This window comes from Chlorocebus sabaeus, chromosome 7 (assembly GCF_047675955.1).
Source record: "Chlorocebus sabaeus isolate Y175 chromosome 7, mChlSab1.0.hap1, whole genome shotgun sequence".
NCBI lineage: Eukaryota > Metazoa > Chordata > Mammalia > Primates > Cercopithecidae > Chlorocebus > Chlorocebus sabaeus.
The window spans coordinates 120,345,001-120,359,625 of NC_132910.1; the positions used below are offsets into that span (position 1 = coordinate 120,345,001).

At 38.4% G+C, this 14,625-nt stretch overlaps 1 protein-coding gene across 4 annotated transcripts in view; it reads left to right on the plus strand.

Moving 5' to 3' along the window:
- The window catches only part of CLCN3 (chloride voltage-gated channel 3), a 102,432-nt gene that overhangs the window by 78,884 nt on the left and 8,923 nt on the right, over positions 1-14,625 (plus strand). For all 4 annotated transcript variants that reach the window (XM_008000246.3, XM_008000244.3, XM_008000248.3 and 1 more), the window contains 3 exons: positions 4,128-4,314; positions 6,989-7,387; positions 13,200-13,416. In XM_008000246.3, the coding sequence (XP_007998437.3) occupies positions 4,128-4,314; positions 6,989-7,387; positions 13,200-13,416 (803 nt within the window). The remainder of the gene's footprint in view (positions 1-4,127; positions 4,315-6,988; positions 7,388-13,199; positions 13,417-14,625) is intronic.

The window sequence follows — 14,625 nt, forward strand, 5'->3', positions numbered from 1 at the left end:
ATCAATTTCTTCCAAACTCCCATTAATATTAATATTTTGACCTCCTCCCATGAAACATAAATGTTCTGGATGGCATCTAGAATGGTGAATACTTTTTTGAATGTTTTCAATTTACTTTGCCCAGATCCATCCAAGAAATTATCCATAGTGGGTTTCCAAGTTATCAGGGGCGAATCCATACAGATCTTCAGCAACCTCAACTCTTGCCTTCTCAGAGGAAAGAATTCTACTGAGGGACATAAGGCAGAAAAACAGACTGAGGCAAGTTTTAGAGCAGGAATGAACGTTTATGAAAAAGCTTTAGAGTGGGAATGAAAAGAAGTTAAAATACACTTGAAAGAGGGCCAAGCGGGCATCTTGGAAGACAAGGGCCCGTTTGGCTTTGGACTCAGGATTTTATATGTTGGCATACTTCCGACATCTCGCATCCCTATTCCATTGATTGTTCTTTCGGAGTGAGCTGCCCACATGCGCAGTAGCCTACTGGCACTTGGGAGGGGAGTGTGCGAAGTGTATTTACTGGAGTTGTATGCGTGCTTACCTGAGGTGTTTGTCGCTTAGTGGCCGAATGTCCCTAGGAGGTTGTATTTCAGTTAAACTCCGCGATTTTGCCTATAAATGTGCGTGCCTGAGCCCACTCACCCAACTCCTGGGATCTTATCAGAAAGCTGCTGATAGCTAGTTTCAGGTGTTTCTATCTATTGGAAGACTGCCTTTCCCTGACACTGGCTGCAACCAATTATTATTTTAGAGAGACAGCATGAGAGCTATCTGACTATCATCCGCTGATGGTTGCCTGACATTCCTGGTGAGGTTGGGGGGATTCCTCTCCTGCCTAGCTCATGCCTGACTAGCTACCTGCTGTAACAAAAGCACTATCTATGGTAGCTGTAGCCATAGGAAATGCATTTCTTCAGTAAAACTTAAAAGTCAAAATTAGTCCTTAAAACAACATGAATCTCCTTGTACATCTCCATCAGAGCTCTTGGGATACCAGGTGCATTATTAGTGATGAGTAATATTTTAAAAGAAATCTTTTTGTCTAAGCAGTAGGTCTTAACAGTGGGCTTAAAATAGTCAGTAAACCATGCTGTAAACAGATACGCTGTTATCCAGGCTTTGTTGTTCCATCTATAGAGCACAGAGAGAGTAGATTAGCATAATTTTTAAGGGCACTAGAATTTTCAGAATGGCAAACTAGCACTGGCTTCAACGTAGAGCCACCAACTGCATTAGCCCCTAACAAGAGAGTCAGGCTGTCCGTTGAAGCTTTGAAACCAAGCATTGGCTTTTCCTCTCAAGCTGTGGAAGTCCTAGATAACATCTTCTTCCATAAAGGCTGTTTCATCTATGTTGAAAATCTGTTGTTTAATGTGGCCACCTTCATCAACAACCTCAGCTAGATCTTCTATATCACCTGCTACAGCTTCTACATCAGCACTTGCTGCTTCACCTTACACTTTATTTTTTTTTTGAGATGGAGTCTCGCTCTGTCGCCCAGGCTGGAGTGCAGTGACACGATCTCAGCTCACTGCAAGCTCCGCCTCCCAGGTTCATGCCATTCTCCTGCCTCAGCCTCCTGAGTAGCTGGGACTACAGGCGCCCGCCACCACACCCAGCTAATTTTTTTGTATTTTTAGTAGAGACGGGTTTTCACCATGTTAGCCAGGATGGTCTCAATCTCCTGACCTCGTGATCCGCCCACCTCAGCCTCCCAACACCTTACACTTTTTATTTTATGTTGTAGAGACAGCTTCTTTCCTTAAACCTCATGAACCAACCTCTGCGAGCTCCCAGTTTTTCTTCTGTAGCTTCCTCACCTCTTTAACCCCTGATAGACTTGAAGTGAGGACCTTGCTCTGGATTAGGTTTTGATTTAAGGGAATATCGTGGCTGGTTTGATCTTCTGTCTAGACCACTCAAGACTTTCTTCATATCAATAATAAGGCTATTTTACTTTTTTAAAATCATTATGTGTTCACTGAAGTAGCACTTGTAATTTAATTCAAGAACTTTTCTTTTGAATTCGTGACTTGGCTGACTGCGGCTAGAGACTGAGATTTTGGCCCCCCCTCAGCTTTCAACATGCGTTCTTCACTAAGCTTAATTATTTTTAGCTTTCTTATTTTTTTTTTTTTTTTTTTTGAGACAGAGTCTCACTCTGTCGCCCAGGCTGGAGTGCAGTGGCCAGATCTCAGCTCACTGCAAAATCAGCCTCCTGGGTTTACGCCATTCTCCTGCCTCAGCTTCCCGAGTAGCTGGGACTACAGGTGCCCGCCACCTCGCCCGGCTAATTTTTTGTATTTTTATAGAGACGGGGCTTTCACCGTGTTAGCCAGGATGGTCTTGATCCTCTGACCTCATGATCTGCCCGTCTCGGCCTCCCAAAGTGCTGGGATTACAGGCCTGAGCCACCACGCCCAGCCACTTATTTATTTCTTTGAGACAGGATCTCATTTTGTCACCCAGGCTGGAGTGCTCATTGCTCACTGTAGCCTTGAACTCCTGGGCTTAAGTGATCCTGCCGACTCAGCCTTGTGAGTGGCTGGGACTACAGGCATGCACCACCACACCAGCCTATTTTTTGTTTTTTGGGTTTTTTTTTGTAGAGATGGGTCTTACTATGTTGCCCAGGCTAGTCTCTAACTCCTGACCTCAAGTGATCCTTCTGTCTTGGCCTCCCAAAGGATGGAGATTACAGGCGTGAGCCACAATACCTGGCCATTTTTAGCTGTTGATATAAAGTGAGAGACATGACTTTTTTTTTGAGACAGAGTCTTGTTCTGTTGCTCAGGCTGGAATGCAGTAGCGCCATTTAAGCTCACTGCAGCCTCTGCCTGCTAAGTTCAAGCGATTCTCCTGCCTCAGTCTCATGAGTAGCTGGGACTACAGGTGTACACTACGAGGTCTGGCTAATTTTTGTATTTTTAGTAGAGATGGGGTTTTCCCATGTTGGCCAGGCTGGTCTCGAACTCCTGGCCTCAAGTGATCCACCCACCTCAGCCTCCCAAAGTGCTGGAATTACAGGCTTGAGCCACCACGCCCAGCCGAGAGACGTGACTTTTGCTTTCAATTGAACACTTAGAGACCATTGTAGGGTTCTTAGTTGGACTGATTTCAATATCACTGGGTCTCAGGGAATAGGGAAGCCTGAGGAGAGAATGAGAGACAGGGGAACAGCCAGTTAGTGGAACAGTCAGACCACGTACAACACATTAAATTCACTTTCTTCTATGGACATGGTTCATGGTGCAGTAAAACAGTTGTAACAATAACATCAAAGATCATTAATCACAGAGCACTATAACATATAATAATAGTGAAAATTTTCAAAGTGTTGAGAGAATTAGCAAAATGTGATACAGAGACAGAAAGCGAGCACATGCTGATGGACTAGCTTAATGCAGGGATGTCAGAAACCTCCAATTTGTAAAAACCACAACATGTGTGAAGCACAATAACACAAAGCATAATAAAACGAGGTATGTCTGTATCAGTCAAAATATTGGGCAACTCTGGTAAGTCTGTCCACTTAGCATTGTACCACTGAAGATGAATAGCATCTACCATTTTCATCATTCGTAAATATGTAGGAGGACATAATCACATAATCTTGAAGTAAAAGACAGTGCTTAAAACTGAATCTGCTGAGTTTTATGAAAAATACTTCATATTGTCCATTTAAAAATACATATTTTTTAATTTCAGTAGCTTTGGGGTTACAAGTGGTCTTTGGTTACATGGATGAATTCTATAATGGTGAATTCTGAGATTTTATTGCACCTGTCACCCAATATTGTATCCAGAATATTGTCCTTTTTTTTTTTTTTTTCCATTTCACCATGGACTAATGAAAATTTTTTAGGGACTGACATTAGGGCACCCTCGAGCTAAAGGAAATAACCCTTGAGTTGTTTTCTCTTTGGCCTAAAGAATGTGGTTTATTTTGTAACTGAATTCATGGGATTGTTAAGGTACAAGATTTTGCTATAGTTTTATTTGTACTAGGATTTTGCTGTATTAATGTGAATAGAATCAAAAATGTTAGAAACAAATGCATGGAATATAAGTTTCAAGCATGTGAGTAGAGGATCTCTGCCCCATTAAAAGTTCTGTTCTTATTATAGGTTCCATCAGGCTTGTTCATCCCCAGCATGGCCATTGGAGCGATCGCAGGAAGGATTGTGGGGATTGCGGTGGAGCAGCTTGCCTACTATCACCATGACTGGTTTATCTTTAAGGAGTGGTGTGAGGTTGGGGCCGATTGCATTACACCTGGCCTTTATGCCATGGTTGGTGCTGCTGCATGCTTAGGTAATATGGCTGTGTCTGCCTGTGTGTGGATGTTTGCTAGTTTGAGAGAGCCAAGACAAAGTGGGACACATTCTTGCTTAATTGGTGGGCAGATTGGTTGAGTAAAGGAGGGTGCAGGGAGGAAATGTTTTAACAGATAAGAAACAGTAGTACTATTAGGGTATTATACAGTACCGATTTTCTGTCTTACAACATTTGTTAATACAAGAATTTACTGGAATTAACATATTGTAATATAATTTAATACTTTATGGCAGAAGCCATCTAAGTACAACACAAGCTTAATTTGAATCCTGACCAAAGAGGTCTTTGATTCTTTCATTGTTAAGGATCTTGGCTTACCTATAGCAACTATAGCTTGATACCTAAGATTAGCATTGCAACAAAGTTTCAGAGTAGCTTGACTTTGGTTCTGAAATGATTTAGTGTTAGCCTTAGTAACAGATGTATTTACCCATGCTCCATCATCTAAGCTGTACATTACAAAATGAGAAGAGGTAACTGTTCATTTTAATGAGAAGAAAAGCAAAATACCTACATTAAATACTTGAGTCTATTCAATGTCTGTTGGGGCAGGAAAAAATGGTTATTGCTTTTCATATTTAAAATGTCAGCTAAACTTTGGTTATAATATTAAATAATAGTTGCCATTTTGACCAGTTTTGTTTAGTGAATAAAAATTATGTGATTATTGATCTTTTAAAATGTATTATCAATTAAAAGGGAAGGACAAAATCATTTTCACCGAATTAGCAAGTATTTATTAAGTGGCCACTTTTTTTTAGCATTATGCTAGATACAGTGAGTAGTAATACAAAAAGAACATGGACCCAATCTCAACTCTAATCAAGTTGAGGAGACAAGATGAACACTGAGAATACAATAGTGAGGAATATTAACAAATATATACAAGTTTAAAAGAGTCTAAGTATGGTAGGAATATAGGGGAAGAAAGAGCTGAAGTACTTCAGAAAGAATAGGCATGAGCTTTATTTGAAAGATTAGCAGAATTTAAAGAAAAGGTGAGTTTGTTGAAGATTATAATGTGAAGATGAACTAGGATGGGAATAAATTTTGTATTCATAAGGCTTTGAAGAAATTGACTCTAAGTAGAGAGTACATTTTGGGTACTTTTGGGAAATGAAGTTGGATTGGTGAGAAGGAACGGATTATGAAAAGACAAGAAACCTGATTAATGTCAGGATGATTTTATATTTGAAGTTGGTCAGATTTGTGGCAGTCCTAGCTTTGTCATTTTTAGTTTGATGACTTTGAGAAAGTTCCTTCTTGAAGTTTTAATTTTCTGTATGTAAAAAGGAATAACAGCTGGTGATCTGCTAGGATTGTTTTGAGGATTACATGAGATAAAATGCATGTAAAGCTGTTATAATAGTGCCTGGTGAAATAAGTGCCTAGTTTGAAAAACAAGTCTTTGTAAACTGATTAGGACATGCCTGGCATAGGGTAGGTATGTAATATATGGTAGGATCTGTCTCCTTTCTATTTTTAGGTAAAAAACAAAGGGAAGAGCTTGAGCTTAATACAGTATGAACTGACAAGCCCTGGTAGGTTTTTGAGCAAAAGAGCAACACAATAAAAATAGTACTTAGGAAAGATTAGCCAGGGAACATGGCTTATACAGTGGGAATGGGGCCTGGAGTCAAGGCGGTCAGAGAAAATGGTATTATAATTAAGGAATAGCAGGCATGATGGCACATGTGTGTAATGCCAGCTACTGGAGAGGCTGAGGTGGGAGGATCATGGGAGCCCAGGAGTTTGAGACCAGCCTGGGCAACTGAGTGAGACCCCAAATCTTTACAAAGTAAAAAAGGAATAGTCATGAGGGCTTGGACTGAGCTGATAACAGTGAGAATCCCATAGGTAGTGTGAACACAGCTCACTGCGGCCTCAAGCCCCTGGCCCAAACGAGCCTCCCACCTCAGTGTCCAAGTAGCTGGGACCACAGACGTACACCAGCATGCCTGGCTACTTTTTTTAGTTTTTATTTTTGTAGAGACAGGGTCTCACTGTATTGCCCAGGCTGATCTCAAACTCCTGGACTTAAGTGATCTTCCTGCCTCGGCCTCCCAAAGTGCTGAGATTACAGGCATGAGCCACTGTGCCCGGCCCAAATAGTTTTCTGTGGGTGGATATTACTTGCATCGTTAATGTAAATCAAAGGCATCAAAGTATTTTACTCTTTTTGAAAAAAATTTAGAGGAGAAATTTATTATATTAACATTCTACCCATATATGAGTTTAATTTGTAGATTGTAGCAAAGAAAACCATGATGTCCTTTACCAAATTCCTTAATAATTAGAATAATAAGCTTGTATAAGGCTTAAATTATGTCTTTGCTACAGCAGTAAACGAAAATGGCAAAATCGTTTTAGTTGATAAACTTTGATTTTTTAAAATGTGAAATAAACAGGTTTTTAAAATGTTATTTTAATAGTCTTCTCTGTTATAAACAAAGAAAATTGGTGTTTCTCTAGATTTTATTAAAAGTAGTGATTATTGTCCTAAAAGAGGAGTAGCAGTTTTAGATGATATGCTTTTCCCTGACTGAGTTATATTTGCCATTTGGTTTTAACTGCCTACTGCAAAAATTCTAATACAATGTAATGATGAGGATCCTGTCCTTCCTGACCAGTGGGTGCTTACTGTTTTCAGGTGGTGTGACAAGAATGACTGTCTCCCTGGTGGTTATTGTTTTTGAGCTCACTGGAGGCTTGGAATATATTGTTCCCCTTATGGCTGCAGTCATGACCAGTAAATGGGTTGGAGATGCCTTTGGCAGGGAAGGCATTTATGAAGCGCACATCCGATTAAATGGATACCCTTTCTTGGATGCAAAAGAAGAATTCACTCACACCACCCTGGCTGCTGACGTCATGAGACCTCGAAGGAACGATCCTCCCTTAGCTGTCCTGACACAGGACAATATGACAGTGGATGACATAGAAAACATGATTAATGAAACCAGCTACAATGGATTTCCTGTCATAATGTCAAAAGAATCTCAGAGATTAGTGGGATTTGCCCTCAGAAGAGACCTGACAATTGCAATAGGTACCCTTTCAAAAATGTATATATGTATATATGAGATGGATTTCTGGAAGAAAGGAAAGCAATAAGCAATAACATTTAATGGGTTGGATTTGTGGGGGCAAGGGACGTTATTTTATGTCCCTTAAAATCTTCTGTTCTTTAGGAAAGGAAGGTATGCTTCAGTGGATGGTTTTCTGCTGAATACAGTTTTATCTTTTGATCTGGCATTGTACCAGAAATTGGAGTCAGATTCTTTTCCCACTCCAATAAAGCCTTGGTAGTTGATCTTGGTTATTCAAAATAGCATGTAATGTAAGACCTTAGCTAAATGCATTCAGTCAAATACTTTCTTGTATTTAATAAAGTTGGCTTATTGGAATACAAGTTATTGAAAATCTCATCTTCATCAGTCTCTTTTTTAACACTGTTTTGCTTTATCAGTCTTCGGAGTTAGGATTATAATATTAATTTATAATAAATGATTTAAAGTGACTATCACTGAGATTTTTATTTCTGATCAAATGCCAGGTTGAAAAAGTATAATGTATCAGTCCTGTTGTGTTTTATGCAGAATTTCCTGAAAGTACTAGTTAAAGGTATTAGCCATAGTATATTTCTTGGAGATAAACTTTCTACAGTTGTATTTCTCTAAAATTTGTTTTTCTCTTTACCTTATAGTCTTGCAGTATTGATGAGGAGGCCATTAAGACTTAATTTTTTTTTGGTGCAATCTTATATCTCTTCCTCCAACCGCTAAAAAGTGACTGAGGATAGGTACATCAAGCCATTGCTTTGTTACTCCCCAGTTTTTAGTACTGACCCTGAATGGAAGTGTCAAGCCTTTGGTCTGTCTGAAAGGTCATTCCTGTGAGCATATCATCTCCCTTCCAGCTTACCCCTGTGGCCATTGCAAAAGGATTTAGAAATAATTTTTGTGCCATTTGAATGGCACACAACCAGACAGTGTATATGGGGGAGTGTTTCTCAAATCAAACTGCAAAGTCTTTAATTTGTAAGAACCATTAGGCAGAGAGAGAAAAAAGAAAGAAAAAGAAAAAATGTCCTACAGAGAACAGCTTGTTCAGTTTGGGAACAGGCTACAGCTTTGGAAGGATTTTTCAAGGCCTAGCAATCCCATCATTCTAAATTTTACTCAGCTAATACAATAGTAGTTGCCAGCGCTGATGACAAAGTATTTTGTCATGCTTGGCTCCATTCAAGCATTTTAGTTTTTTAGCCATTACCATGGCTAGATCTAGTCAGAAAATAATATCATTGTTTAAGATTCCCATTCTCTAGTTTTTACTAGTAGCCAGCCAAAGAAAAGAAAAAGGAGGTCAGAATTTCAGTATTTACATAGAAATTTAGGAGGAAAAGGCCAGGCAGGTTTTTAAAGTGTGGAAATTAAAAACTATTCATTATCCCACTGATTGTGTGGATGTATTTTTTAAAGTTTCGTCACTGTCTTGAGAGAGAGAATATTGAGATAGGAGATAATGTTGGTTTAAGGGAATGAGGGTGCTTTCTGTAGGTGAGGTGTCAAGCCATGTCATCAGAAATGTTAGTCACATGACTTTTTAAGCACACCTTAAATGTTTTACCCATGTATGTTTTTGTAAAGTTTTAATTTTTAACTGTAATTTTTCCCAGTTTAATTTTTAAGTGGGAAAAACAGGCCTGTATACTATGTTTTTTTTATATATATATAAATTTAAAATTACATATGTTTATATATGTAATTTTTATATGGGAGAGATATATATTCTCTCTATATTAAAAGTACATATCTATATGTGAAAATTATGTATGTAAATATTTTATATAATTATATATAAATTATATAATTATATAAATATTAACATAATCACATTATATATAGGTTATATATAGAAAACCTAGTGTACAGGTCTCTATATAAATTAAAAATGTATGTATTATATATAGTTATATAATACATATAATTTATATAATGATAAATATTTTATTGAAGGACAAAATATTTCCATGCTGTCTCATAAAATAAGATGGTTGAAATATGCTAAACTAGATCGATTCCCCTGTTTCATACTAAAGCAGAATGTTGTAAAATATTAGATCCAAATGAGATGTCTCAGATTACTTAGGGCCATTACAACAGGAATGCTGAGACTTTTAAAACAAATGTCTGAGGCCATGTGTGTTGGCTCATGCTTGTGATCCCAGCACTTTGGGAAGCTGAAGCAGGTGGATCACTTGAGGCCAGGAGTTTGAGACCAGCCTGACCAACGTGGTGAAATCCTACCTCTACTACTAAAATCCAAAAAAATACATGAGTGTGGTGGTGCATGCCTGTAATTCCAGCTACTTGGGAGGCTGAGGCAGGAGAATCACTTGAACCTGGGAGGCAGAGGTTGCAGTGAGCCAAGATCGCACCACTGCACTCCAGCCTGGGTGACAGAGCAAGACCCTGTCTCCAAAAAAAAGAAAAAAAAAAGCCTGAATTATATCAGAAAATAAAAACTAATGTTGTTCTTTGTTTCAGAGGCCCTTGAATGAACAGCACCAAAAATATTCTTTTAAAAATGAAGAAAATGAAAATTGTAATGTTCTTTATTTCAAAGACCCTTGAATGAATAGCATCAAAAATATTTTTAAATGGGAGGCCAGGGTGGGAGGCTTGTTTGGCACTAGGAGATCAAGCCCAGCTTGGGTAACATAGCAAGACCTCGGTCTCTACCAAAAAAAAAAAATTGGCTGAGTGTGTTGATGCCACCTGTAGTCCGAGCTACCGGGAATGCTGATGCAGGAGGATCCCTGGGACCCTAGAGTCCAGAGTGAGACCCTGTCTCTAAAAACAAACAAACGAAAAAACTGTATTTATGTAAAAGTAATACTTGTTTTTTACATTTTATTTCTTTTTAATTGATAAAAATTGTATGTTTATGTCATGTGTATATTGTGGAATGATTATATCAGGCTAATTAACTCAGATTTTTTTTGTGTGGGGAGAGTATCTAAAATCCCTCTCCTTAACGATTTCCAAATGAAATGAAAGATTAAAAGTAATTGATTTTTTTGAGACAGCATCTCACCCTGTTTCTCAGGCCGGAATGCAGTGGCACGATCTTGGCTCACTTCAGCCTCAACTTCCCCAGCATCAGGTGATCCTCCCACTTCACTCTCCTGATTAGCTAGGACTACAGGCACGCACCACCATGACTGGCTAAATTTTGTATTTCTTGTATAGACAAGGTTTTGCCATGTTGCCCAGGATGGTCTCAAGCTCCTGGACTCAAACGATCTACCTGCCTCAGCCTCCTGAAGTGCTGGGATTACAAGCATGAGCCACCACACCTGGCGAAAAGTGTTATTTTTTAAATGACAAATTTAAGTCAAAGAGATTGAATGTTCACTTCTGGTACTTTGTATGTAGGAGAAACTTTCCATTAAATAATTCTTTTTAAATTTCTAAAATTACATATTTTGTTATTAAATGTTTAAATAAGTATAATTTCATTGATGATATAATGTTTGTTACTTTGTCGGTGTTTAAGATTGTTAATTGAGGTTAGTTTTAATTCAGAACGTTACTCTATTTAATATCACACTTCATATCTTTTTATGTTGTATATCTATTAATGAATTATTTTAGCTATAGTTATTATTTTTTTAGAGATGAGGTCTTCCGTGTTGCCTAGGGTAGACTCGAACTCCTGGGCTTCAGCAATCCCCTCTCCTCAACCTCTGGAGCAGCTGGGATTACAGACGCGTGCCACTGTACCTGGCCTGCTGTAGTTCTTTTAATTCTTTTGTCTTTCAACTTTTATACTAGAGTTAGAAATGATTTACAAACCGCATTGTAGTTTTAGAGCATTCTGAATTTGACTATATATTTCTTGTGACAACAAAAGTTGCATACAAAAATTATAGAGTTTTACTCCCCCATCCACATTTTATACTATTGATGTCACACTTTACGTCTTATTTTGTGAATCCATTAATGATACTTCTAGTAGTTTTACACTCCACTATTCAGTTGTCAGACACGATTCAGTTGTTAGATTGTTATGAGCTTAAAGCAACTTAATGGGTATTTTTCAAAAATCATTTATGTCAGTTGCTAATGGACTTCTTTTCTATGCTATGATCTTTTTTTTTTTTTTGAGACAGAGTTTCACTCTTGTTGCCCGGGCTGGAGTGCAATGGTGCGGCCTCGGCTCGCTGCAACCTCCACCTCCCGGGTTCAAGCGATTCTCCTACCTCAGCTGGGATTACAGGCATGCACCACCATGCCAGCTAATTTTGTATTTTTAGTAGAGACAGGGTTTCACCACGTTGGCCAGGCTGGTCTTGAACTCCTGACCTCCGTTGATGTGCCCACCTTGGCCTCCCAAAGTGCTGGGATTACAGACGTGAGCTCCTGTACCCGGCCTGATCATGCTTTTAAGGTGGTCGAGTAAGTACTAGCTGCTGGGGCTTTACTTAGTGCCTTCCTACTCAAATGTGTTAGAACATAGTTAAGAAGGCTGTAGTGTTCAAAAGGAGTAAAAAGCAGTGCATTGTTTGCAGTAATATCTGCTTCTCAATTTAGGACTGATGCTTATTATGGCTTAAATATTTTTATAGTAAAATTTGTGTTCAAAATATAATTTTTCTTTTTGAGACAGAGTCTCGCTTTGTCACCCAGGCTGGAGTGCAGTGGCATGATCATGGCTCACTGCAGCCCTGAACTTCTGGGCTCAAGTGATCTTTCCACCTCAGCCTCCCAATTTGCTGGGACCACCATCATGCTTAGCTAATTTTTTTTTTTTTTTTTTGTAGAAACAAGGTCTCTCTATGTTGCCTAGGCTGGTCTTGAACTTCAGGGTGCATGTGATCCTCCTGCCTCGGCCTCCCAAAGTGTTAGGATTATAAGCCTGAGCCACCATGGCCAGCCAAAATATTTTCACTATAACAAATATCATATCTGTATATACTCAGTTTTAATACTAACTCAAAGTAGAAACGTAAAGCCGAATGACTATTTTATTTTCAGATTCTCTTCATTGAGTTTCCTTCTCCGTCTGGTGTGATCTCTGAACTTTTCTCCGTCTTTGCCACTTCTTGTCTAGGACTTTTTTTTTTTTTTAATCACCAGTTTCATTCAGATTTTTTTTTTTCTTTCTTTCAACGGTAGAGTGGAAGTAGGCAGCAGGACAGAAGAACTTGAAGCAGAGCACACTGGAGAGAAGTTAACAAAGCCTTTACAAAGAAAACAACCCCCCAAAATCAGTCTGTGTGCATTATATGCATAATTGTAGCTTCATCTCATCTGTAATGTTCATGACTCTTCTAGAAAATCATACTTTAACATGAGAAAAGAAAAAGAACCAGCTAATTCATAGGGATGGAGGACGCAGCATAATCAAAGCAAGGATGAAACTCTCTTTAGTGCCACCTCCAGTGCAGAATAAGTAACATTCAGCAGAGGCAGGCTTTATTTGATGATGGATTCCTTTAATAAACTGCGCTCAGAATCTGTGCAGGTTTTAAAATCCCATATTCCAAACCCACTTCCTTAGCCCCCAAGTTAGAAAACAGCTTCAGTAAAGAAAAGTGTACAATGATATAACTTTATCAAAAAATACTTTCTTCCATGAAGATGATATATTATTGTTGACTTCTAATTCAATCAAATATAAAAAATTGCTAAGTGGCTTTTCAGTTGACTCCTTTCTTGGTTAAGGAGAAGATAGGAAAAAATGAAGGGATCAGAAGTCATAGGATACATTAGTTTCTTTTTATTGCTGAATAAACAGGTTGCCTACTTGAAAATCTATCCATGTTAAGGTGTTGGTCTCCCCTCTCTTTTCAGAAAGTGCCAGGAAAAAACAAGAAGGTATTGTTGGCAGTTCTCGGGTGTGTTTTGCACAGCACACCCCATCTCTTCCAGCAGAAAGTCCTCGGCCATTGAAGCTTCGAAGCATTCTTGACATGAGCCCTTTTACAGTGACAGACCACACCCCAATGGAGATTGTGGTGGATATTTTCCGAAAGCTGGGACTGAGGCAGTGCCTTGTAACTCACAATGGGTAAGTCTGGTACCACAGGAATCCGTTCACTTGCTAGAATGTAGGATCCTTTTTAGTGGAATCTGCGTAGTTATTAGGGGAGCACGTGAGTCAGCTCCCAGGTGGGAAAGTCTGTCATATGGTATAGTCACAAATACAGGATCAGTCAATCAAATTTCACATTTACTATAGAATAAGAAAGATGTCATCTGCCTGCTCTTTGCCAAACAGTGACATTTGTAAATAATCCCTCAAAGTTGGAAAAGAGGTGCTGAAAGATCTCCAGCATGAAAGCATGTTGAGCTTAGAGTGCTGATTTTCCTAGGGGAACAGTGGACCTAACTTGTATGGATCACTGCAAAACCCTGTATTATTTTTGTAAATGTTTCATTTTTAGTATATAAATTTCTAGTACAATAAGTTTCTAGATATTTTGCTATTTACTCTTTCAGCCAATATTTGATTTATCACGTAATGAAGGAAAGAATATATAATTAAATGAAATTTGTAAATTAGCTAAAAATCTCCTTTAACAAATGCTTTGTTTCCTTTTGTCTACCTTCTCTATACACAAATCTTTTATATTTATATAACTGCTAAAGACAAACACTCATGTGTTTAAAATGCATACATTGATAATTTATTTTTCCACCTTTTACACATGGACTGCCAGTGTTTCTCCATTGACAGGAACATAGGAAATAGACAGATGTCACGGGGGTTGTGGAGACCTTAATGCGCAGAATTAGTTTGGCAAATACACTACTTCATCACCACTGCTCTTCTCCTGGACCTCGGATCTGTTTCTCCATACTTCTTTCTTTAGGACCCTTTATTTCCACCATATATTCTTTCTTGTTGAACTTAAGAACGTTGTTTTATCTGAAGGCAAATACCAGAAAGGCTAGAGAGGAAAAACAGAGGGTATTGGATTATGCATAAACCGAGCAGCCAATCCTGAACAGCGTAAAACTGGTTGAAATACTAAACACTTAGAGAATCTTAGCAGGTTTTTTTTTTTTTTTTTTTTTTTTAAACCATGTTGTAGAAAACACATTGGTGACAGAATACGTGACTCCTGTCCAGAGAAAGGAGAAAAAAAAAACAGAAAAGGAAGGACATTTGTTTATTGAACACCTTCGTATTTTCTCATTTAACTTTGTGGGACCTCTGCAAAGTAGATAGTTATATCCCTACTTTACAGATGTAGTAATTAAAGCTCAAAAAGCT